Source organism: Gymnogyps californianus, chromosome 1 (assembly GCF_018139145.2).
Source record: "Gymnogyps californianus isolate 813 chromosome 1, ASM1813914v2, whole genome shotgun sequence".
In the NCBI taxonomy this organism is placed as follows: Eukaryota; Metazoa; Chordata; class Aves; order Accipitriformes; family Cathartidae; genus Gymnogyps; species Gymnogyps californianus.
The window spans coordinates 202,511,238-202,537,375 of record NC_059471.1 but is presented as its reverse complement, the minus strand read 5'-3'; the positions used below and the strand labels follow the sequence as shown (position 1 = coordinate 202,537,375).

The window sequence follows — 26,138 nt, the reverse complement described above, 5'->3', positions numbered from 1 at the left end:
TTTGCCCAGCTCGCGTACAAGAAATTTGTTGAGGGGCCAGGAGCAAATAGGTGGAAGGGGGCTCTTTCCTAGCAGATATGTTATGTTTGTTCTTTGAAACAAGTTCAGAAATTGCAGTTGGGCTTTTTGATGGCGTTTTTATGAAAAGTCAAATTTCTCTCATTTCACAAAGGGAAGTAGTGTCAATGAAAAAGCTGATGTGATTTTCCATTTCACAGGAAAGCCTGCAAGTCTGGGAGTGGGAAGAAGTGTGGCGATTTCAAAGTCACTATTAAATTTTACCTTTACAGCATTATTTTCAACACCAAAAAGAATGTATCTGTTCATTCATGCAGTCTTCAATTCCACATATTTAAAAAAAAAAAAATTAACCTATTAATTTGATATCTGGACATTAAACCTGATGCACTTGACTTTAACATCTAACCTAATTCAAGGTGTGGATGTAGCAAAGGGTATTTTTCTTAGGTTCTCATCTCAACTCCTTAGCGAATGCTGTTTGCATAGTAATGGGGTGCCTTGCTTTCCCAAGCGTAGTTCAGTTCAGTAGAGAATTATTTCATGTGCTCTGGAGAAAAGTATCACATTGTTCTTTATCTGTATTTTTAGGTACTGCTGTAGCACTCATTATCCTAGCTTCGGGATTTTTGCTATCAGCTCAGGTCTCGCCAAGAATCACACTTAATCCACCAGATCCTTCACATCAAAACTCTACCTGCACAAAATACAGGTGAGATTTCATGATCATTCATCAAATCTTCTTGAAGATTTTTTCCGATTGAGTTTTACAACTTAGTGTGAGTAATAGACAAGTATTAACAAAGTCTAGTACAAGGAACTAAGCTAGATACCTAAAGTTAAAATGCTAACTTCCCTCAATAGAGAAAATTAGACTCTGCTTAAATGCTCTGAATAACCCTTTGGAGTCCTGGACTAAATAAGGTGGTTGAGTGGCAGACTGCACACTTGAGATCTCCTCTGTTATATCACACCTGCTGCAATTTATAATGGACACAAAGTTAGGAATATTTTAAAAGTGATTTGTAAATATGCTTGCTGTTATTCGTCTACCTGTAGATTTGTCATGTATAACAGCTGTAAACTCTTCAAGAAGATGTGTTCCTTGCCTTTTGTCTTCCTGAGTGGAAAAAAAAAAATCTTCCGATAATTACAGACCAATTAACAATTAAAAAAAATGTGATTTTTTTGACCTTTTTTTTCTATAGTGGGTAGAAGATGCACTTTCATATGCAATCATAGTTGCAAATAACATTACTTCTAGGCTGTTAGGAATGTGTCATTTTCTATATTTTGTGGGTTTTATTCACATGTGAGTGCTCTTATGTTCATTTAGCTGGCAGACTAGAAAATTCCCTATTGAGAGAAGACTAGTTAGATGGCTGAAGGAATTCTTACTTATGTTCAAAATCTGTTTTACATGTGTTTGCAACAGAGATAAATATCAAGAAATTAGAGGTACACTTCTAGTTTCCTAGTGATAATGGCTAGAAATATGGTTCATGGCTTTTCATATGCCACCACAATGTCTTAGGTGAAAGATTCTGAGGATCTGAAGCTTTATAGACCCCTGCAAAGGGGACAGAAAATCTTTAAAAGAGTGTAAATAGATGCTAGTAACTGCAACGTTAGATACTACCAGATATGAGGATCCCTACATGCAAAAACTGTATTTGTACTTGTTTTCTACTGCAGTCAACTGTATTTTGCAGTTGTTGAGATATGCCTATACAGCTTTTTCAAATGGCAAGTAATCTGGTTAAAAGATGCAAAGGGGAAAAAAGCTTCCAAATGCTCTCCTTTCAGAATAAGATAATGTTAATAGCAGGATGACAAAAGGATTTGCCTAGGACTTAAGTTAACTATTTAGAAAGGATGTCTGGGAAGCACAGATGCACCATTTGCAGAACTCATTATTTGTTATCTAATAAAGCTAGATGATTATATAAGCTGAAACAGTATAAAATCTGCATAGAAGAAATATGGCTAGTCCACCTTAAGAAGTAATGAAAAATTGTTCGACACAGTTTTCATTTTCCAGTTAACCACAGCTAGTCAGGAAGGAAACTTAGACTCACTGCAGCTTGCTTAGTGCGCGCTTCTGGGCAAAAGCATGAAAAATAAAAGCAGGTAGTTCTAGTAAAGGCATGTTGTTTCATGAATTATTGGAATACTTTAATCTGTCATAATTTCTTTTTCTGACATGAAGTGAGCAAAAGCAGATATGATAGAAATTCAAAGGGTCTAGGAAAGAGAATAAAAGATAAAATATTTTCATTTGGGAGTATTTTGAAATAGAAGGAGCTCTCAGTTTAAAGATAAAAGTGAACGTGTAAGGGGGATGTGAAATAATGAGCAATGTATGAGAAAGCTTTATGTGCTTCTCTTTTAATCGTACAGTATACCTTGGTAAAGAGACACAAAAGCCAGGAGAGTTGAAACTAATAAATGGATGCAGTTGCCCACAAATCACAGAAGTAGGCTACAGCACCCAATATTTAAAAGGATTAAAAAAAATTAGGCATTGATATGGTTAATAACAACTTTCACAGTTGTATATCTAAAACTATATTTGGGATATCAATTTTTGTGCTTCAAAACATCACCAAACCCTGACCCTGCTGGAGCCGGAGGAAGAATATTCCTTCAGCATCATGAATATTAGTGTGTATTTTGGGAGGTGGTATCAGCCACTGACTCGGTACCAGGAAGCCTCAAAATTCCAGGTGTCTTCAGCCAAGATAGCAATAACTGCAAAAAATACTGTTTGCTTTCAGCATGGATCAAGGGAAGAAAAACAAATCTAAACATTTTGTCTCCAGCAATGTCCCCAGAGGAGCTTAGTTTCGGTGTGCCTTTCTGCCAAGCTCTTTCTGCCATAGAGAATATACATTAATTTATTCCTTTATCTAAATTATTGCTGGAGGGGATGACACACAGCCATAAATTATATTCAACTTGGAAAAGTGGCTGTTCAAGATACGGGGATCCCTGCTTTCTGTGCACATGGTCAATAAGCTGAATGAAATTTTAAAAAATATTTTTGTCACGAGAAAGTAGATGGTGTCTTCACCTTTCCACCTGGGTTAGAAGATAGAAGTTAGTCTTTGTATGCCCCATGCAATCCATTTTTAAATCAGTGGCAACTGTGGCAAATCTCTGCTCTTGCAGAACTTCATCATAGCATGCATGGTCCTGGAAGGAGGAAGAGGTGAGGACTGGAAAGCGGTCTCTTGCTGTTTAATCCACGTCTTAGCTTGCTTCTTATGACTGCTGGTATCTCATATTGCTAGCATTGTATCTTGCAAGCCTTGAAGAGGTCTCAGAAAGTTTTGGAAAAGCAAAAGACAGCAGGACTTCGGAAGATCAACACATAATGCCGTCTCCCTGTAGCCACTGTAACCACTTTTAAATATGTGTGCCTACACAAATGCAGCTCATAGTCTCCTTCATCTAATGGTGATGCAGTGCTTCTCTGAGGCGAGGTACACTTAGTCAGGGTCTAAACCTGTTTGCAACTTGGCCATCTCAGAGTATGGGGGTGTTTCCTAAATATAACTTGTATTTGTCTTTGCCAAAATGTATTTATAAGTTATAAAAACATCAGTAAAATTTATTTTGCTGACAGAAGTTTCACTGGTACTGTGCAGAGTAAAAATGCTTTTTATGTTAGCAAATCCGTTGGGTTAGAGTAAATGTGAGTGTCCGTTATGGAAGCCTTAGAGCTACTACAAACAGTCTGTTTGTTGTTCCTTCGGATGCATATTCCTCTGCACAGGTTAATTCCTGCTGCTAGAATAACAATGAAGACAGAACAGACTAGCAAATAAAGAACACGGTCACTGTCCTTGTTCAGAAAAGCACCTAGGGCTTGAATACTACATTCTGAAAGAGCTGTGCCATGTAAAGAGAGGTACAGGTTACCTGTACATGCTTGCAGAAAACAAACCAGTAAGATAGGCTGCAAATATCAAGTAAAATATTTTCATTTGGTGTAGAGACGTATAATATCATAGTTGATCAACAGCCAAAAAATAATCTGTAAATCAGTGAAAAAAATTGAATGTAATCCTCATTCACAAGGACATAATTGAAATAACGCAAACCCAGCAGGACACCCTGAACACTGACATTCTCTTTGTCTCCTCACAGGTGGAAGTGGGTGGGTGTCTTATTGAGGAAAGGCAAGGTGAATGCTCATCTGTGTGCCATCCTTAAATCAAACTTCATTTTCACACTCAACCTGTGTAACGTTGTATAGATGTTTGCAGTGTGACCACTTTTATTCTTTGATCTTAATCTCTTTAGCAGGTGTGATCTGTTACTTATCATCAAGGCCACAGAGAAGCTCAGAGGTAAATTTAAGAGTACAGAACAGCATTGTCCCAAAATTTGTCGTCTTAAAAATTAAAAGATAAGCTAGCCATTCCTATTATTGTTCTGACTACTCAAAACACTATAAACATGTTCCCATTTTTACTGGGGACTTGCCTGGTTCTGGAAGGAGGTCAAGGTTAGGGCACGTGCACTGGCTACCCTACTGCCTTTTCCCAATCTTTAAAGAATCAAAGGTGTGACCCTCCCACTCTACCGTTCTCTGGGCCATTCACCCATTTCTGGAAAATGACCGTTGTCCCGTTGCCTTGTATTCTTCGTCTTTTTGTCTCCTTTCATTCATGTGTCTGTCTTTCTTACTGCACTTCTTGAGGCTTGGTCAGCTGTAGAAAACATAATGTGAACTTGTTCTGCTTAAGCAATATTTTTTACCTTTGGCTACTATATGAAAATGGTAACTTTTGTGTTGAGCTTAGGTTAACCCTGAGGCTCATATCCTAGGGAAATGATACCTGTGCACAAGAACTTTCTCAGGTTTCTTCCCGAACCGATTGTCTTCAGAGTTTCATTAAAATAATACAGGCAATGCCAGCTGTGCTGGGCACACAAGGGCTTTGTTGTTCATCTTTGAATTAGTCACCCTCACGTGGTTCATGTTCTTAAGCTCATTGTACAAATACACACCACTGAGATGAAGGCACCAATATTTAGGACTCTTACACAGCAATTTTACAAGATAGCTAATAGGCAGAAATGTATTTTTTCTTTATGAATTTAGCAAAAGTATATAATTGTGATCAGTCCTGAAAAACTCGGCTAACCTAGTAACTGAAGCTAGTTTTATTGTGTTTAATAGCCTTAGGATACATATAGTATGTTAGCTATTGTACTTTATTTTGTTAACTCATTGACAATCTGATTTATCTGCAAGCTAGACATCAGTATTCTTCATACTGTCACTGTATCATAGAACCAGTATTTTTAAAAATATTATTGTCATTTTATGTTTCTAATGTCAAAGTGACTGAGCTACTGGTCATTCTGATAACTGAAAATTGTAATAATTAATACAGGAATGCGCTTCTGCTATTAAGGTCAGAAGATTATGAGTATGCAAAGAGATAAACATGTTTGAGAATATTTTTGCCAGCTCTTATGAAATGTAATTAAAATTCTGATAGTTTATGTTGTAGAACTGTAAAATGACCTCGACATAGTCTTGAAATATATTAAGTAGATAATATAAGGATTTATCGCTTGGTAATAATTTTTCATTTGCTGGCATGTTGCTCCTATCAATCAAAACTTGTAATTTAGTTTAAAATCATAAGGGATAGGAATGAATATGTCAGTTCCGTGTAGTAAGCATCTTTAATGTGAATGAGGAAAAACTCCTCTCATCAATTTAAACACAAAGATCTGAAAAATTACTTACCTGAACTATAATGTCTGTGAGTGTAATGCAGACCCTGTAATCATTGTTAACATTTCCACTTGCTTTGTCTTTGAATCAAACTCTGCATTACTGAGGGAACAAGGTGATATTCATATAGTAACCTGTTAACACTTCACATCTCTGCTAACACTTCTAAGACTTTGCTGTTTAACAAAAACTGAAAAAATGCTTAGGGAATTATTTTGTAAAATCTTCTAAAGTGATGGTGTTATACTTCATATGGTCTGCAAGTTTTAGTCAGACAAGGATGATTTTAATCAAGTTTGAACAAGGCTTGTGTCTGATCTGCCCAGGAGCTGGGAGTATAGTATCTATGTGTAGGGTCTCTTTGGAAGAGTAGTTTTAAAAGCAAAGTATTCTACAGAAACTGCCCTTATGCTCAAAATAAAGGTACATGTAAGTCAGTTGTTTCTGTTATTTATTGTCTGTGTTGCTCAGTTCCAGGCATAAATCAGGAAGCTGTTGTGCTGGGAACTATCTAAATTCAGAAAAAAAGATCATCAAAGACAAGAGACAGTTGATGCCTATGTGTGAGTAGATCAGGACACTTTTCATGTGGTGTCAGCATTCCAGCACAGTCTGCTGTCAAGGTGCTTATAGTAGTAGTGGTGTAGCCATGATGATCTAAGGACTTAAGCAAAGCCAGGTTTGTAGAGATTAGTTTCCTTTATAGGACTACGATAGGTAGGAAAAATGGTTGAGCCATCGGGGTCCTCCTCAGGTCTAAAGCAGATGTAGAAAACAAGAAGAAGCCGGAAACAGTTGGTCTGAGTTTATATAAATTGTGTTGCTTAGTTGAGGCATGTGAGTCTGGAAAAGAGGGTTTAAGGGAAGTTTGAAGAGAGCTGATGTATTTATATGTGGCTGGCATATCAAGAAGGATAAGGATTTAGTACTGGTCTGCAACTTACCTAGGAAGGAGTCACTGAAGAATAGTCTCAGTGGACTAGATGGAGCAGGAGCCTGATTTGAAGATGAGGAAGGGTTGATCGTACTTGAATGTAACTGTGATTTAGATCTGTTGGAGAAGCTGCGTGGTAAATTACAGAACTGCAGGTAGCGTATGAGTACTGTGATTATAAATGGCAGCTTTTCCTTATGGACATCACTGAGTGGATACATGTGTTACCTAACAGACTGCCAGTAGACCTCAGCAAATAAAATTCTGTCGTTTGGTCTCCTATTATTGCAGGAAAGTGCTCTTGAAGTCCAAGTGGGTTTTTCTCATTCTTTGTTAAATATTATATTTTCTGTGTCCCAGATGTAACAGCTTGAAGTGGTATCTTGCAGTTACCAGACATTTTAACTACTTAAAGCATTCCCTATATTCTTGGCCAGTGATATTTAATCAGAATTTAATGCTTAGCTTTTGGAAGCAACACAGGAGTCATCAGAAGTATAACAAAGTGCTTGATTTCATGCCTGAGGTGCGGTGAAGCATGTGCAAACAGCACAAGACCTCAGACACAAGCATCAGGCAGTTTTAAACAAGGTCCTAGTACCTAACTGAAATGAGTTTCTGTATAAAAATGAAGCCATTTACCAAAAAACACTAAGCTCTTTAATTGTGTAGCTGGCTGAAAGCTAAATGCATTGATGTCCTCACGTGTCAACAGAGCTGATAAATCTACTGCAATGTTTGTCCAAAAGTCCTTATATTTTTGTTGAGTTAAATATCTTGGCTGTTTTTCTTGTTTGGATTCATCAGTTGTCTGTGTCCCTTGTTGAGTCCAGTTGGGTAGGCATGCTCTGACCGGTGATTCTCAGCTCAGCTACCTTGGCCATTTTCTTTCAGTTGGGGCTAGAAGAAGAGGCATTCTCTGGTTGTAGATAGGAGAATACAAGCACAGAAGCAAGGAAAGCTTGATTCCAGTCTGTTGTTTTTCTATAAGGAGCTGGAAAGCAACTACACCACATGCTAAGGGAGGTAGAGGATTGTGTGCATAACCAATCTTGAGAGCAAAGAGTAAACCAGAGGGTATACCAGGTAGGATGAAAGATCCACCTGGCCTGGGATCATGTCTCCAGTATGGCAAACAACAAGCTGGAAAGAGTAGAAAGCAGCACAGTCAAAGTGACATTCCTTTCCAGCCTGTGGTGATTTGCAGCTTATGTTCTCTTTGGGTGGTATGTGCTAATCCTCAGTAGATACTGCAAGACCCTCCTGTCCCTACATCGAGCCTTTCCTGCCTGAGATGTTTTTTTATTGTTCCTACAGTTCTATGAGGAAAACCTTGTTCAGGAATATGAATACTTGCATCATTCAGAGCCGGAGCAGTGGGTTCAACAAGCTCACAATGGTGGAATTTATTCTGTGGAGAAGACAGGGCATGAGCAAAATGTCTTGCATGTTGCGAGTGTACCAGATTTTCATGTGTAGCTACTTCTTCACATACAAGGGCTGATTGCGCAGCATGTGCTCAGTGAGACTGATGAATCCAAAACAAGTCGAAAGAGTCCATTCCCAAGAAACATCCATATTTGTGGACATTTTGATACTCTGAGAGGCTGTTCATGCTACCCATGTAGTAGAGCATTCTGAAATCAAGTGTTAGATTCTGGAAAAGAACTACACAGTCCTTAATATATTATCAAGCTCAGTTTGTATTTCTGTAACTGGATGATAGTAACATATTAATATAGTTTTATAATTGGATAACAGAATATAGAAGGCAAAGTTGAAAGTTCCTTAAAATTTGGCAAAAGTGAAAACTGATGAAATGTTTTGAAATGAACAATTCAGAAATTGAGATTCAGCTTGAAAAAGACAATAATCTGACAAAAATCTGACAAAAAGAGAAACAGCACTTGCAGAGCAAGGGCACTGAGCAAAGGTCTTTTACTGCTAAATCACTCAACAAAAAGTGGCAAGGTACAATTTGCGGCTCAAATTAAGATACTCCTGAGAATTGTAGGAAAGTCATTACTTACAAGGTCATTTTACAAACATAAAGAACAAAATATAATGGCAAACCAAATGCAAGTATGGAGTATTCTAAGCAGTGGGGGAAAAGCAGGGGAAGAAGCAATTATGAACTTTCCATTGGCATCTGGAGGGGCACTTTAGCAGGTAAGAGATTTTATTCAGTCTTTTTAGAGACTGCACTAGAGGCTAGTAAACTACACTGTTAAGAAGAAAAAACCCCAGTAATTTTGGTATCAAGAAAAATGTGCACAGCTAGCTAATTAATAATTCTTCTATATACTTTAAATTCTCTGTGCAAGAGGAAGGAATTGTGACCTTTGGGATCAACCTGTAACCTCAGGAACAGTTCATCGGGCAGGCTGCTCCGCCGCAGAGCATCCTGAAAGCTGGCGGTGCTCAGGCTGGCAAGAAGTTGCTAGCAAGGGACCTTGAAGTTAGTACTGTCAGGCTTTCTAGACGTCAGATATTCCCGTTTGGCCAGATGAAGAGGACATGAGCATGGAAGCCTTGACTGAGTTGGCAGAATTGGAGTTGGGAATTGCAGGTTTGGGGATATCTAGTCTCCTAACAGTCCATCAACTTGTCAGTAAACATGGTCTGACAATGAGGCAGGAACCCTGAAATCCCATGCCATGGCAGTTCCCAATAAACTGAGGGGCCAGGCTACTGAGACTTTTGTTTTGTGGGCTTCATGCCACTGAGCTGCGAAGAAGGTGGGCATCTTTGGACTTCTGGAGCATTACATTCCTGGTTGTTGTTATTCTGCTACACAGGCTGAAGCATCTGAAGTCTAGACGCTTGCCTTCTTGTTGGGTTGCCTAGGAGCCCAGCTGGTAAGCAGGGAGGGAACTAGGCACGTTGTAAAACCTTTCTGCTGTAATGCTACCTGGTTTCATCAAAATCAAATCATCTCTCTCAGGTATTTCAATCTTGATGAGTTGTCAGTCTCTGATTGAGAACCATCCTGCCTGGGAATTTTCAACTGGCTCTTCGCAGAGGAACTTGTTTCCAAGACACTAGCTCATATCCTTAGCATGGATATAAATATTTCATGATAAAGTACAGGAAACATATCTCCCATTTATAATTGGATGCAAATTTCCTTCTTAACATAGACATCCTGGAGTATTCTGGTATAGAGCTTTCAAGGCCATAACTGATCTGTGGTATAGATTTGAAGAAGTGTCAGTATTTTTATAGATTTATACTCTGACATATATTTGGGTATATCTGGGTAGGGCTGATAAGAAGGTATGTTTGAGGATAGGAAGGAGATCTGTATTAGATAGTTACATGTCAATAAGTATTATATTGTGCATTTCTTTTCCTGGTATATTTTGTGTCCTAATTTATCAACATCACTATAAGCATGTGAATATCTGCTCAATTTCAAATTATTTAAATATTTTTGTTTAGCAAATAGTAATGGGGCTAGAGTGAAGAAGAGCATAAGCCTGAAACTACTATATATTTTATTTCCATTTTTTGAGAGAGAAATTTAAAGTGAACAGCCTCAGCACATGATTTTTTTGGTTGTTTTTAAATTGCTTCTTTAAGGAAAAAAAAAAATCTTCCTTGCTTATTTCATGCTGCATCTTCAGTGATCATTAGTCTTTATTAACCGATAAGGATTTCTTTACTGTGTTATGAAACAGTTGTAATGTGTGTATGTTGGAATTTTGGAGGAAAAAACCATTAATCTTCATCTTGGAAAAAGTGATGATCTACCTCATCAAAGTCAACATAAAAATTTTATATCCGTGATAAAAAGGGGCACAGAAGAATGCTAGATGATCTGAACAGCAACCGCCTACCCTAAGTCTGCTGAGAGTTAGATTTGAAAGGGCTTTAAGTCTTGTATATTGAATTTCTGGGTTTCCTCTGACATAAATTGGTCTTGTCTCTAAAACCTGAAGTCAAAGCCTGATTGTGTGAACTTGCTATATAGCTAATGACAGCAAATCCTTCCCCAAAGGTAAAGGGTTTATAAATATTTGTCATTTAACTTTTCAGTCTGAAAGACAAACTTCAGAATAGCTGTGGAAAATAATAATTTTAAATTATTTAAACTGTTATGAGTAACTATAACCTCTGATGTTTGTCATGACATGAAATCCAGCAGCCTTTATTATGTTGAATGCCAGCTGGAAGACGCAGTTGTGCATCCCCAATAAAGCCCAAGGACCAGCTGAACTAACAGCCGAGTAGACCTACACTGGAATCAATAATCAAATTTCTCAAGTTTTTTCTGGACTGCTGGATGGAGAAGGAATAAATAAGATACCTTCTGCTTCCCAATTGACTTGTTACTGATACTGAACACCATCTGAGGTTATGTGGAGTTATCTGTAGACCGAGCCCTGTAGGACAGAACAGGCAATGCACAGTTCAGTTCTGTCATTCATCTCATGCATTGATTTTTGTGAGGACACTGAGGGACATGATGAGGTGGCCAGTCCCCGTCCTGTCCTCTGCTGGCAACACTATAAAGCTGACACTCATCGCTGCATCTAATTGTCATTCCTCTGCATTCCTGCGTCCTGCTGATGTTCTGGCTGGTGTTGGGTATTTGACTATATTTCTGCTTGAAGTAAAACCTAAAAAGAATAAATCGAGAGAAACGTTGAATCCTGAAATTTTCCGAAGAGAATTGTTGCCTAAAGACCACTTTAATGTGTTAAATTTTGCACATGGTATTCATATTGGAGATAATTTGCATATAGTTGACTTAAAAATCCACTGCTGCACTTGATAGCATGTAGTATTTGGAAATGGCTGCTTTCTATGCCAGGATGCTATACTGCATATGCTAGCACCCTGGGTCTTTTTAGAAATTCATGTTGTTAACAGGTACTTAGATATACAACATAATTTGAGTGGAAGATGTTCTCAGTTTGAAAATCACATATCAGCATCCTGTTTGATATTGTAAGATTCTTTTCACTAGAAGATGCTATAATTTTTTAGTTATTTTTAGTATTATTATTACATACTTCAACACACTTGTGATTTATGAAAATGTTTTTATTCATCTGCAGTCTTCTGTTCCTGTCAACTGTTTTGGTTGCTGCCCATTGCTGTCCTAATATTGATTAACAAAATGTAACTAAGTCTTGCTAATGTAATACTGGAATTGTCCTTTCCTTTCATAATTGATAATTGCAGAGTTACCATTTTCTTGTTTATTTTGCACGAGAAAAAATGTTTACTACAGTTAGATAATATATGATTGAGTTCTACCTGAAAGTTTTGTTTCTTCTCCATTGTAAAAATGTTTTCTGCAGTTTATATCTCTGTTAAGAGCTGATTTAATGCAGCTTTCCTAATATTAAAAAAAAAAAGCTCTTCAAACCTGAATTTGACCTATCAGTTAAGCAAGATGAAAGTGTACTTAAAATAGATTTATTTTATTGGAAATTTATTTAAATGGAAATTCTGCAGTATTTTGATAATTTAGAAAGAACACAATTACAAAGAGCACAAATTTCTGAAACTTGGGAGAAGTAGGAAAATGCAAATGAATACATTGTTTTTAACACTTTCCCAGCCCTCTTTTTTGCCAACTACCATATGAATTGACCTTATTATAACTCTTTTAGAAACATCATAGTAAGAGAAGTTTGAATGACTAGATTTTAAGCATGTACTTTCAGACTTTTTAAATCCATATAATCTGCTTTACTGATTCAGTTTCTTGGGACTTTGTTATACAGTTACTTTTACTTTTTCTCATAACGGTATAGTAGTTTAAGCAGATTATTTCTTCATTCACTGAGTCATTTTTACGATAAAGATACACACTCAGAAAGGATTATTTCCTTGGTTTTGTTGTTACAGGGATGTACGTTGAAGCTATTTTGGTCACCTTAATTATACATTTCCAGATGTTACATTTCAAAGTTTAATTTTGAATTTCCAGACTTACTCTATGTTCTACAGTTTCTCATTCTCCTATTTTTAACTCCTAAAGTTATCCCTTAGAATGTATCGGGGCTTTACTGATGAGAATGGATCTCTGAATCTGAGATGGCTTCCGGGGAAGATAAACACCTGGGTAGTTTAACCACAGCAGCAATGGTCTTGAGCATTTGCAAGATCTGGGGAAGCTTGTGCCAGAAGCTTTCAGATACCTTACACTGCATGAAGGGTTTTGGAATACCTTCATAGCTCACATGCCCAAATCCCACTCGGTTTGTTCTTGGGGGCAGGTTTTAGACTGACATCTAAGTGAAGTATCTGTAGGGCACTTGGTGTCTAGGCTCCCAGTAGTCAGTGGGATGTGGTCAGTGCAACCAGTGGAGTCTGGAGAACAGTTTTACTGTCTCGTCACTTGAATAGCTTGCAAGATTGCATTGAGGAAACTTTGCCTAAATGTAAGCATCTCTTGCTCTTTGAGACTCTCAAGGAAATCAGAGATATCTGTGTGGAGCTGGCAAATGTGGTGCATGGGAATGATCTGCAAGAGCACTGCACGCTCTGCAGTGACAGGTGAAGGGCAGGCGGGATATTTTTGGACACTAGATGCCCATACATGAATGGGCTCCATTGACATATTGACTCCGTCCATCAAATATAATGGGAACTCAGGCGCCAAGTTCCCACATGGACATGGTATTGTGGTCTCAGACTGACTCCCACATCCGTATGTGCCCAAATTCTAGTTTGGTTATTAGGTATGATGTATGATTCTTTCTCTTCAACCCCAGTCTGTCTTTTTTTAATTAAAATTCATTCCATGAGTGAATTCTCCTACAGCCTGATCAGGTGTCACTGGGAGATTTGCAACTGGGCCACCAAAATATGGTACAGAAGAAGGCGAAAGCAATCTGTATTAGGTTTTGGGCAGTTTCTATTATCTTGTCTCTAACAATGACAACCTGACTATGTGCATCCCAAGATTGATTAGGAGATGCTGTTGTTTTTGACATGTACGAATTAATAAAGTGTTGCTTAAATATTTATTTCTTTCTCTTTCAGTTATTGTAATGGATGTATGTTAGATCCAGACTGTGGTCTCTGCTACAAATTGAATAAATCAAGTGTTGTTGAGTCCTCATGCATTCCTGTTGATAAAGATTCTACAATGAAAGCAGCTTGGGGCAGGTATGTCACTTTTCAAGATTTTCTGGTCCTGTGCTCTACTGATGGTGTATTTTATGCTATTGAGAACACTTTTGCTTTTACATAAAATGTTACTCTTAGGATGTTCTGGAAGAAAAAAATAGCTTGGTGTTGTCAATAATGAGTGATTACATTCTAACAACTGTTCTAAATAAAGCCTTGACCCTGATGTGTGCAGCCAGTTTGGTGTAGTCTGCCACTTAGAAAGTATGGCAAAAGTACACTAGCAATTAGGAAAATTACTTTTCCCTGATGTCTTCATTCATTTGAGGTGGCGTATTCCCTAGGTATACACTTAAAGCCCTCTGAATTAATTTTCTTTTTAAATGCTTTAATTAAACCACACTTTTAATATTGGCCTACTAAAGAAACCAAGTTGCTCAGCTGAATAATTTAAAATGATAAAAATCAGAAAAGTTCAAATTGTCAAAAGCATGGTTTGTGGCCACAGATTTCTGTGTTCCTGTGCTTAAAAGCGGCATCGTGCCATACGTTGCACTTGGGGTGTAAAAATGTATGCATTCATAGATAAGTGCCAATGCAACTGCACAATACAACACACCTCTTTTTCTTAAGCAGCACAAAGATTCCCTGTGAAGTCACAGCAATCTTCAAGTTTTCTGAAGTATTGACTATTCTTAAGGAATGGCTTTATGAGTTGGAACAACATCCTGTAAAGGCTTTATCAATACTTTAATAATGATTAGGGCTTGGATTAGAGTTTAGAATGGTTCAGTGCCACAAGGGAATTATATAATTACTGCTGATAAAATGTGTAATTACTGCTGATAAAACATCCGTGCCATAATTCATCTATGCCACCCACACACCATAAACATACTTGGGAAATAGGCAAAGGTTCGTGTGGTGGTTTGGGCCTTTTTTTTTTTTTTTTTTTTTTTTTAAACTTTCATGTGTATTTCTCAGAAGTTAAAACCAAGTGCCTTAGTGGCATTGAGTGATATTGGACAGAGGTTGGAAGGTATGAAAATATCTACTAATTGTAGAATCATTCATTTAAAATTACTCTAAAATTGCCCTCCTTTTGATTTCAGTACTATTAGAATGTTATGCCTAGTAGTTCATTCCAGATGCAGAAGAGGGTAGCTTATATTCTTTGTAATCCTGATTTAAAAGCACTGTGATCATTTTAGGGCTATTATTGTTTATTAATAAATAACTGTGAAAACTACAAAATCTCATCCCTCTTGCTTGTTTTGTGACTATCTTCAATGGCACATTATACAACATACCTTGCATATTACCCAATATCCTGATGTGCTCTGCAGCACTTGGACTCTCATACTCATATTTGTAAGGTAACAGATCTCTCTCTGTATTCCAAGTCAACATTCATTTCATATATGCTGTAGTTTTAAGTAGCATGTCTGTAGTTAGCAAAATCATACTAGCATGCAAGAAGACATAAATGGAAGCATAAACTTGTTATGAATAGTTGACAGATGAAATCAAACTTTATTTATTAAGCAGTGTTATTGTATAACATGTAAATGTGGGCATCAGTAATCCTCTTATATTCATGATTCACTCTCACATAGCACTCCTTGCTGTACAGCCTATTGGAGCAAATTAGATAGGAAAGAAGAAATACTTCCTTTCCATATTGTACAATAATTCTATAGCATAAGGACCCTGTTCAAAATCTTTCAAGAGAAAACGAAACAATTTTAAGTTTGCTATATTCATAGTCAGTAGAGTGAAAGTCCTGCCTTAAGACGGAAAACTAATAAAATATCCACATTTCTTTTTCCAAAGATTGTATGTTCATCCCCATTTCTAGTGTTTATTTCATTAATTTCTAATCTCATCTCCACCTGCTCTGTGTAATCAGGCAGTTTTCTAAAAGCCGGTCCCTCAAGCTGTGAAATATCAGGTGGCACCTTCTGTGCCTTCCAAGCCCTGTGGAACAGGCAAGCATTTCACCTCCTCCTCCTCCTCCTCCTCACAGATACATGTATTTCTGCATAGTGGTCCAGAGGGAATCCCCACAGATTTTGGCTTCCAAGGGTTCACATTCACGTACCCCCCCCAGCTCTGCTTCCTCAAATCCTGAGTATGCTTTATAGCAAAATCAGTCCCACAAAGCCGTAGGATTTACCCACCAAGCAAGAAGATTGCTGCAGTGAAAACAGCGTGGTTACATCCCCAGTTGTGTCTCAGAGCAGCAGGAGTTGTCTATATCTTTCTGGCAGCATAGGGAGAACAAGTGCCTAAGACAAACTAACAGCACTGGTGAAGAAATTACGTCCGTATTCATGCTTGAAACTGCAGCCCTTCCTTTCACAAAGTTATTTTGTCACAAGCTAGACGTACAGTGGCAGTTATTTAAAAAATACATGGCATTTTTACAATCGGAAACTGGTTTAATAATTTGAAAGATGATTTTGTGATCTATGGACAGCTGATAATCATAATTATCACATGCAGCCTCTTTGTAACTCCTGTGTATTCTGATGGCTTAATGCCATCCAGTATTGGCTGAATGAGTTTAAATGGCTTAAAACTTCCAGAGTTACGCTGGCCTCATATGGCCAATTTATTTTGCCATGAATTTTGCTCAGGAGAGAAGGAAGACCTGAGCTATTTGTTTGGGATTTGTTGGACCTCAGTTTGCCTGAGCGTTAGCAAAAGCAGCAGCTCTGACTATCCTGCCTGATGCAGGAGGTTCAGAGAAATGGCTTCTGCTGGACTCGGATTGATGGTGCCGTGCAGAGCATTTCACTGCTGCTGCGATCACATTGTTTATGATTTTCCTACTGGAAAGCTGGGAGCTGCAGCCGTGGAGATGTCCCTACGGTCACATCATACGATGTGTGTGCAGCCACATAGCTCTGCAGCCGTCTTAACCCCAACCGTCCTGACATTTGCTCAAGGGCTTATCTATTCCTGATGTGTAACCTACCAGCAAGGTGAGAGGTGCTTAGAGGCACCAACAGAGAAGGCCTTGTCATATTTTTTTAAAGCTCTCTGCAGCCACACAAGCTGACATAGAAACCCCTCCTGTTTATATATTTATAGCTTTGCACTGTTCTTCACAGTTGGTCCCAAGGTACTTCAATAACACTGATGTAACAGGCAATGTTTTGACTGTTATCATAAAATACTGTAAGGTATTTTTATTTGCATGAAGTTTCCCCAGTGCCAGCCTGGTGTACTAGACACCACCTCTATGTTTATAGTTAATCGTATTTATTCGGTTACGGTATGTTCTACATTGAGAAGTTCTGGGGAGGGGAGGGAGGAGAGCAGAGATTTCGGTCTCCTGTGGCTACCAGCAAGGCTGTTTATGTTGCTGTCGTTGTCATAGAAACCTAGGGAGACAATTAGAGCGTCCAAATGTTTTTCAAGAAGAATATAGCATTTTGGTTCTTTTGAATATAGGGAACTCAGTGGCCAGCAGTGGCCCTGGGGGATGGAGACCGCATAAGAATAAATCTGACCAAGTCCAAGTCAGGCCTTGAAGCAGCATGGGTAATGCGCAACGGGTACACTTAAAAGATCATACATGTAAGACAAAGAATAGAGATTTATTTTTTATTGCTTAATCAGTTACATAAACCTGACTGGTATTGGAATAACACGGGGAGGAGCATCTTGCCCAGGGCACCAGCACAGTCAGGTGCTTTGGTGCCCTTGGTATTACCGAACCAGTTAACAAAACAACTGTTGACATGCAAACCTTGCTGCCTCCAGCTCTATCCAGGGACATAGAAAGGATAGTTTCAAGACAGTGAGCGAGAATATTCTTAAATTATTCAATTTGTAATAAAAGAAGAAGAGCTGTGTCTTCTCTTTCAGTGTACTGTGAAGGTTCTGTGTTGGGACTCTGTTCTCCAAGATTTAGGGAAGTTTTGCATTTAGCAGTAGTACAGAAAGGCTTGCAGTTCTGTTCTCTTCATGAACATCAAATTATAAAATCCCCACAAAGTTGATAAAAAACATTATCTCACTTTTACAGATGGGGATGCAATGGGAAATTTCCAATATGAAGCTCAAGTGGCACGACAGAGGTCATGGGCAGAGTCTGTCTGTCAGCCAGGACTGAATGTGGAGGTGATTGCTTTCAGTTCTGTGCTTTGAGAGCACAAACTGAAATCTAGTTTTTCCCCACAATTGCAATTACTCCCACAGTACTCTCGGAAACCTGGCAGCTTCTGTCTGTGTAATTGCAATAACCCTAAAGGCCAGCCAAGAATGCTCTAGAAGTAACTATAAATTGCATTAATATTCTTACAGCTGAAAGAATAACCATGCAAGGAAAGCAGCTACTAATAGTGCCTTGACATGACATTAACCTTGAGATGAGTATGTTGTCAAGACCTCAGCAGGCTCACAACTGTGAGCTAAAAGGCTCTCATGAGTGACCCTGAGCAATCTCCCTCTGGAGAGAAAGATGTTGACTTTATACAGTAAACAATTATGAAGAAATAATAACATCATCTGCAGATCAGAGGAAAGCCTAGAAGCCATCTGTCCTGGTTTCAGCTGGGATAGAGTTAATTTTCTTCTTAGTAGCTGGTACAGTGTGTTTTGGATTTAGTGTGAGAATAATGTTGATAACACACTGATGTTTTAGTTGTTGCTAAGTAGCGCTTATCCTAAGTTCAGGATTTTTCAGTTTTGCATGCTCTGCCAGCAAGCAGGTGTGCAAGAAGCTGGGAGGGAGCACAGCCAGGACAGCAGACCCGAACTAGCCAAAGGGATATTCCATACCATAGAACATCATGCCCAGTATATAAACTGGGGGGAGTTGGCCGGGAGGGGCGAACCACTGCTTGGGCATCGGTCAGCGAGTGGTGAGCAATTGCATTGTGCATCACTTGTCTTTTCTTGGGTTTTATTTCTTTTATTCCTTTTTGTTAATTCCTTTTCATTAAATTATTATTATATTTTATTATTATTGTTAGTATTATATTTTATTTTACTTTAGTTATTAAACTGTTCTTATCTGAACCCATGAGTTTTACTTTTTTTCCCAATTCTTCTCCCCATCCCACTGGGAGGGGAGAGGAGTGAGCGAGCGGCTGCGTGGTGCTTAGGGTGCTGGCTGGGGTTAAACCATGACACCATCCTGTACACCAAATTAGTTGGCAGGTCTCCACAGTCCCCAAAGGAGGACAATTGGGAACAGAAATCTCTAAAGGGAGAGGAGCTGAGTGATTTGCTTTCTTCAGCCATTTTTATTAACTTTGTTAGAGGAACATCTCCCTGCCGCGGGAGTTCAATGCTTCATGGAGAATCCTGCTTTTGTCAATATAAAGAAGGATTCCCCTCTCTAAGGGCATTCAGTGCAAAGGCGAGTGCAAGAAGAGCTCTGCGTTTGGGAAGCTCTTCATTTTCCTCTGGTCAGTGCTCTCCTGAGCTCCTTCCTTCCATGTAAAATTAATGGCATGTTTACAGATGCTTGGTAATGCTGTTATGTGTCACTGTGTGCCTGTTGCTTGTATCTGTCAGTTTGCTGAGGAGTTTAATTGTATCTCAGAAACCTGTTCTGGGGAAAAGTGTGTTTAAATGACCTGGGCAGTGTGAGGGAGAAGGTCAGGCAGGTAGTCAAACACTGGTTCCCAGCTTCAGGAGAGTTTCCACCGCAGGAATGTGCCTAACGACCTTGGCATTCGAGCCTGGATGCTAACTAGATTCCAGTGGTTAAAAAAAACACATGGGAGTTCATTAGCTGGAGTCTCAGACAACAGCCTGGTTTATGTCCAACAGGGGACACGTCAGTGTCTGTCACAGCCTCGGGAGTATTCTGGGGAGCTTTACATTCAGACAGTGCTGCCTGTTGTCTAATGCATAGCAGATGAGACCGTTAAATTGATTAGAATACTTTTTCTTTGTAGAAACGTTAGATTTTTCTAGAAATGCCAGGTTCCTTTTGCTGCTTGTAAAGACAGACATAAATAAGTTCATTACACATGTTTTGTTAGTCACTGTCTTATAAAGATTCTTCTGCAGTGTGACAAGTACATTTGTAAAAGTTGCTGTGGCTGCTTTACTAATGCCAAAAAAAGTATGTGCGTATTGACACATTTAAAGACTGAGAATCTATTTTCAGTACGTCATGGGGAACAGGTATATAGACCTTTCCTGTTACCATGGAAAGGCTAGCACCAGAGCAGCCTTCCAGGAATGAAATACTCCTCTGTCTGCAGGTAGACATTGCTTGTTTGTCGTGCAGGAAGTATTTGTAGAGGATTTTATTGCTGAAATTATGATTTGGAATTTTTCTACAAGGGCCTGCATGGAAAAGTGCTGCTTAATTCAGCAGCAATTACAGGAGAAACTAGTATTTCTCTTACTAAGTCTTCAGATCAATAGATGAAGATTATGCATAGGATTATGGTTGTCACATATGCAAAGTCGAAAGGTTGTAGAGGGGGTAGATGATTCAGGACAGTAGCAGGATCTACAGAATTTTTACATCTGCATGTACACTGGACTACTCAGAAGAGCTGCAATTATAACCAGTAGTCTTAGAGAAATTTCTTTCTGGACAATATGCTAAATCTTTACTAAATTGAAATATTCATCACTTCAGTGGGAACCAGAACATAGAATCCCCCCTCTCCTCTCCAGGATCGTTTAGGAAAGAAAACCAAAATATATGCAGTTTCAAATAGAATTAAATTCTGATTATCTTCACCATTGCCAGTAAGTATGGAAACCTGGAGTAGCCGGGTGGCAGGACGCAATGCTATTTGTCCTATTTGATTAGGAGTACGTACTTGAGCATAATAATATCTAATGCATGTTAGTGAGGTGTGTGAAAACAGAAATGAAAAAAAGATCTGAAACTGATTACAGTCTCTGTCAGCCTAAAATCTAAGGCACAAGGACTTTTCTGGGAGGAGGATATTAGTGTAATCACAGTCTAATGGTTGCACATGGCAGTGTGATCCTGGAGAGCTAGGGAGGTAGAGGAGGAACTTAAAAAGTCTCGTATGCATATTTTAATGCCATCTCTGCTAACTGGTAAGCGCAAACAGGAAGAATGGAAGGATAAAGTGATGCAGAATATTGTGTCCTCAGTCGTAGATGAAGCCTGTGTTATTGGTGATGCAGGAGTAGGTAGCAAAATAAGTGCAATTTTAACGTTCTGATCCTTTCAGCCACTCTTCCTGCTCAGATCTTTGAGACATCACATTTTTAAGTTCTTTTAAAAGGAAATTATTTCATGGTGGGCCTGATAACCATAATAAGATCTCTTTAAGCATTTAAAAATATGGTAAAATCTATATATGTACTTAAATAATTTAAATTGAGGGTGGAATTTTGTTGTAACTTTAACAGAAGATACAGTCTTTTTTTCTTTTTTTTAATGTTCAAGGGGAAAAATTTTTTTTTTTATTATTTTATTTTTGATTGAATCTAATGCCTGAACAATTAAGGTCCTTTGTATATTGTATGTGCATTTTAGGTCTAAAATAATGAGCAGAGCAACATGATAGTCTAAACTGAAACTATTTACATTCCTTTAGGGTAATTACTTAGGAATTACTATTAATAGCTCTAACTCATTATATCTACTCAACCAGTGGGAAATTCTGGATGCTTGAAAGGAAGGACAAAATATATGCCTAGTTAGTCCTGTTATGAAGTGAATGTATTCTGACTCTGGAAATGTTTAGTTTATATACTGAAGACAAAATTTATTTCTTGGAGACACCCAGCACAAAATAGAATTTTAAAGCAGGTCTGGTTAGTTTGAAACATTGTTTGTATGTTTGTTCTCTACCTGTTTCTTTGTATTGCACTTTGCTGCTGAACACTGCTTTCAGATCTTACTCTAAGTTACTATTTAAAAGGCATTCTGGTAGAGAATGATGAAGAGACAGATGCTGACAGCTATTTGGGTTACTTGTAACAACTACTTCAGACGCTATAGCATTGAGGTAACTGGAATAGAAAAGCAAAAATGGCCCTTGAGCTAAAACATTCCCAAATGCTGATTTGTGTCAGGGAAAATTGTGTTATTTAAATGGAAAAATGTTTAAGTCAGTGCTCTTCACCCCTTAAAAGTGGTCCAAGGAAGAAGACGCTGTGGTGTTTAAAATTTGAATTTACATCCTGTTGAAGGAGCAAGCTTTCTGGTCATTTCAGTCATTCTCTGCTCAGCTGAGATGGGACTAGCAGGAAAATACTCTTGTTTCCCATTTAAAAAGCATGTTTGCTTCTGGTTGACAAAGGAGATAGATAGGAGAGCAAAGGAAAAAAAATGCCAACGTGTTTGAGAGAATTGGCAGTCTCGTCAGTGTGCTTAGAGTATATGGATAATTCCTGCAGCTTTTCTCTCTCTCTCTTATGAAATGTACATTGGAGAAGAGAGTCATTTATTGCCCATAGGAGCCTGCTGCTAATTACCTTCTTCAGCTGCTCATCTTTTTAGGGACAGATTGAAAGAGGTCCGTGCGTCACCAGGGGGCTTCTCCTGGGGCAGTGTCGCAGCAGGGGCAGAGCATGGCCCCGGTGCTCTCCTCGGCCAAGGGAATCGGAGCGAGGGGCAGAGGAGGATGCTTCACCAGAGAGCGTGAGCTTGCAGGGAGCTACTGCTGGGAGAGAGCTGGGGATTTCCCCTTCTGCCTTGGAGCCAAAGCAAAAGGAACTGACTCATATTTGGGAGCATGTGGATTTTTTTTCTGAGAGGGGAATATTTCTGATAGTTGTTTTTCACGTGTATTTGGTTATTGACTCTGAAGTTCAGATTTAAATAAAAATCCTCAGTGAAAATTGTCTCAGCGAATTCCTTTAGGTTTTTACACTCTGAAATGGATTTACTAAATTGAAATTTTCTCTGTTTTGCGGGCAGACAATATTTTTGAAAGATGCATGTGGTTGGGGATTTTTATTGATAAAGAACATTCAGCAAGGTTGAACCCAGCCCTCTGTACAGCAGCTTGTACATTTAACAGCATCCCTAATCCAAATCTTACACACCTTTATTCCATAATAAGTAACTCTTCAATAATCACATCATCTGAGAGTAAAATTGTGATATCTTCCCTTCTTAAAAGGATGAAGTTTTCAGAGGGCTTTTTTTTCTTTTTTGAGGGAAAATAAATTAACACATTTCTGCATTAGGGCTGTTGAATAATTCAATATGTTTGATGAGTTTAATTCATACAAATTATTGTATGTGCTGTCTGCATGTGTGGTTCATTTCCTTGAGAATGGAGGCAGTAACATCAATCCGTCCCTGGCACAAGATCAGCTGGAATTATTGATTCATTTGATTTAAAGTCATGACCTTATTTTAACTCAGCTCATCGGTTAGTACAGGCTAGGAAATGGGCTGTCTGTTAGATGGCAGGTCGTACTTGTGAACAGCAGCACTTCGGGCATTTCTTCTTGCTTGTAGGATGTATAGACTTTCTTTTTTCATGTAGCTTTCCACAGCTGTCACATTAGCTTTGCATAGATGATAATGAGAGACGAGTTTGAGGTTCTGCATGATTATTTAGTTCTTCAGACCTGTGATTCAGATGATGTGTGTTCCCATTTAGCATATTTTCTTGGCAAAATAACTATTGTTAAAAAGCACTTATTTATGTAGAGTTCTTTTTAGTTGTCGGAGGCCATGGAAAATAGATGATTACTTTGATTTCTCCTGAGTTCTTCTACTGCCAGATCCCAAACTTTGAGTTTCAGGTAACAATGAAGATTTTGGTACCCAATGTTTATAAATGTCATAAACTAGAGATAGTGTAGCCACTTATCATTTCTGTATTTTATAAAATTCCTTAGATTTGGCATAGGTATTGCACCCGCATGCACAAATCAAAGCAGAGCGACACTCTATGTTAAGTGCTTACTCTCACAAATCAGGGGTGAAATAATTATCTTGTTATAAGCGGTCTTAGAGTATTATTTAAATCTCCTTGGGGCTCCATTTTCAGTTACGACATTAATGATTTCCAGTGAATTTTAGGGCTGACAGTGGAGGAATCATTCTTTGGATAGCTCTGTTGGTTGATTTAATTTCAGAGCCTCCCCAGTACAGCGTGTGTGGGCAGGGATGCGATGCTTCGTTCCCCTTCTGAAGCACCAGTTTCTCTGAGCTTTTTAGGGCAGAGCTATTGCCACCTACTGGAATCAGGGAAAAGCTCCTTTTTAAAAATACTCTTCCATCATCTATTTAAAACAATGAATGCAAGATCTCAAATTTTTAGTCTGGATAGATTTCAGTTGTAATGGCAGAAAGACAGTTGCTGGCAATAATTAAAATGTAATATTTATGTCTAAATTGCTGTTACAGAAATTGAATGTAACAGTTCAGTACTTCAGATGGAAGGTTAAGTTGGCCAAAAGGTTATTGTTAGAACTATTAAAATATAAACTTTATATGTATGTCAATAACTAGAAATTAAATAGAGCAGGGAAGCGCTAAAAAAGGTATGCTGATACATGTAATATTGATCTCTATTTTAAACTCCTTGTCCTTACGGTTTTTTGTCTCAGGTTCAACAAAAAAAGCAAATTCAGAAAATTATTTTTACACCCCCCACACTTTCCTTTTGATTTCAGTGGAAATTTCAGAAGGATAAATATTTTGTTCTCTCTTCACTTCCCATTGAAATATGTGGTTGATTGTGATTTTAAGGTTTTAAGAGCTCTATGGAAGATCATTTCTGCACAGTGACGGTTTGGCAGACTCTGTGAGGCGCAGGGACTGCTGCGTGGTATAAGCAATAAATGAACTAGCTTTAAAATCTCAGCAGTGTGCCTGCAGTAGCAGAGCCTGACTCGGGCTGCCCGCCGGGCGCTCTGCTTGCAGGGCAGGCAGCCTTTCGGGGGCTTTGGGACTGGAACTTGGCAAATAAGTTATTGGGATGATGAATTGAATCGGTAATGCTCACCATTCAGTGCCACATCTGGTAACTTGTTACAATTGTGTCAGCGTGTCCCATCTGTGTTTTGAGTTTGGGGTTTGGGTGGGATTTGCTCTGTTTTTCTAAATTGAACTATAAAATCTCACCATTGTCTACTAACTTCATATACCAGGTTTCAACATGAAAGTATATTTTTTACAATACCTTTGTACATCTAAAAATTTGGGGTAATTAAAAGCAATACATTTTTTTCTGTTTCTTTATTGTTTTCTGGAGTGTTTGGAAGCATTCAGAGAAACAAGATTGTAACACTGAAACAGAATCTATTTCATTTGGAGGTTGAACTTCCAGTGAATATTTCTGTGAAGTTACCGTCATACTGAGTTACAACAACCTTGCTTTCTTTGTCTTTGGTCTTTTTTGACCATGGGCTTAGAATTACTTTTGGCAATTGTAACTCAAGTGATGCTTTTGAGATGCTGATGACATTCCTTTGATAATACTACGGACACATGGTGAACAGCACAAGCCTCAATAAAGTTTACTTGTAAGTGCAAGTAAGAATAAGAAGTCTGGATAGAGTTTGTTTTACTCAACTTCAGATGTCTAAAATTTTGACCTTGACCTGTCTTATAGTTCCTTGACTGATGGAGTAAATGATGCTGTTCCTTATTGTTCCTTATTTGCAGCTGGCCTTTGCCTGTGTTTTATAGAATAGACTTTGTTATGTCATGCCAGCAATTCTTGCACGCTGTTCTGTTAACAATAATTAATATTAAAATACTGATACTTGTTATTATTGAGCCCCATGCTCAGCCCTTTCCACCAGTATTTGTTGAGGTGATCTGTCTTCATATACCGTAGGAAAGAGGTGTCTCCTGGGAGAACTGATACTGCTACAGTGAATAGGCAGATGGTTGATATTTCTGTTGTAACCAAAAGAATTTTAGAAATGCTAATTATTAAGTAAATTAAATGTAAAATCAGGTGAAAAAACAAATGAGATTAAACATTAGGTAGAGATTTGTTTTATAGTAAACTTGCATGAAATTCTAAAATGCTGCATTTAATATCATAATCTTCAGACCAATTTGTTTCAGTAATTTAATTATTAAGTATTCATGCTGCAAGGAGATACAATCAGAAAGACTAAATGCTTTTAGATCTGGAAACAGAAGCTAGAAATGCTCCAAATTGATTACCCCAGTTCTGTCAGTAATTTGGTTGGAGCCTGGTGCTCCGTCCATAAGCTCTCAAACATGTCAGAGCAGGGATGACTCAGAACTTCCACACAAAAACGCCGGGAGCAGCAGAACCGCTCCAGTCCAGGGAAAGACCGAGAGCACTGAGCTACAGAGAGGGATTTGCACACCGCTGAAATATTAAATATGCTAGTCTATCACGGATGATAAATGCCAGTCTGTCTTTAACAAAA

General features: G+C 38.3%; 1 protein-coding gene across 1 annotated transcript in view; it reads left to right on the top strand.

The window, feature by feature from the left end:
• The window catches only part of SLC2A13 (solute carrier family 2 member 13), a 166,314-nt gene that overhangs the window by 125,217 nt on the left and 14,959 nt on the right, over positions 1-26,138 (top strand). The window contains exons 6-7 of the mRNA XM_050898479.1: positions 610-730; positions 13,713-13,838. Of these exons, the coding sequence (XP_050754436.1) occupies positions 610-730; positions 13,713-13,838 (247 nt within the window). The remainder of the gene's footprint in view (positions 1-609; positions 731-13,712; positions 13,839-26,138) is intronic.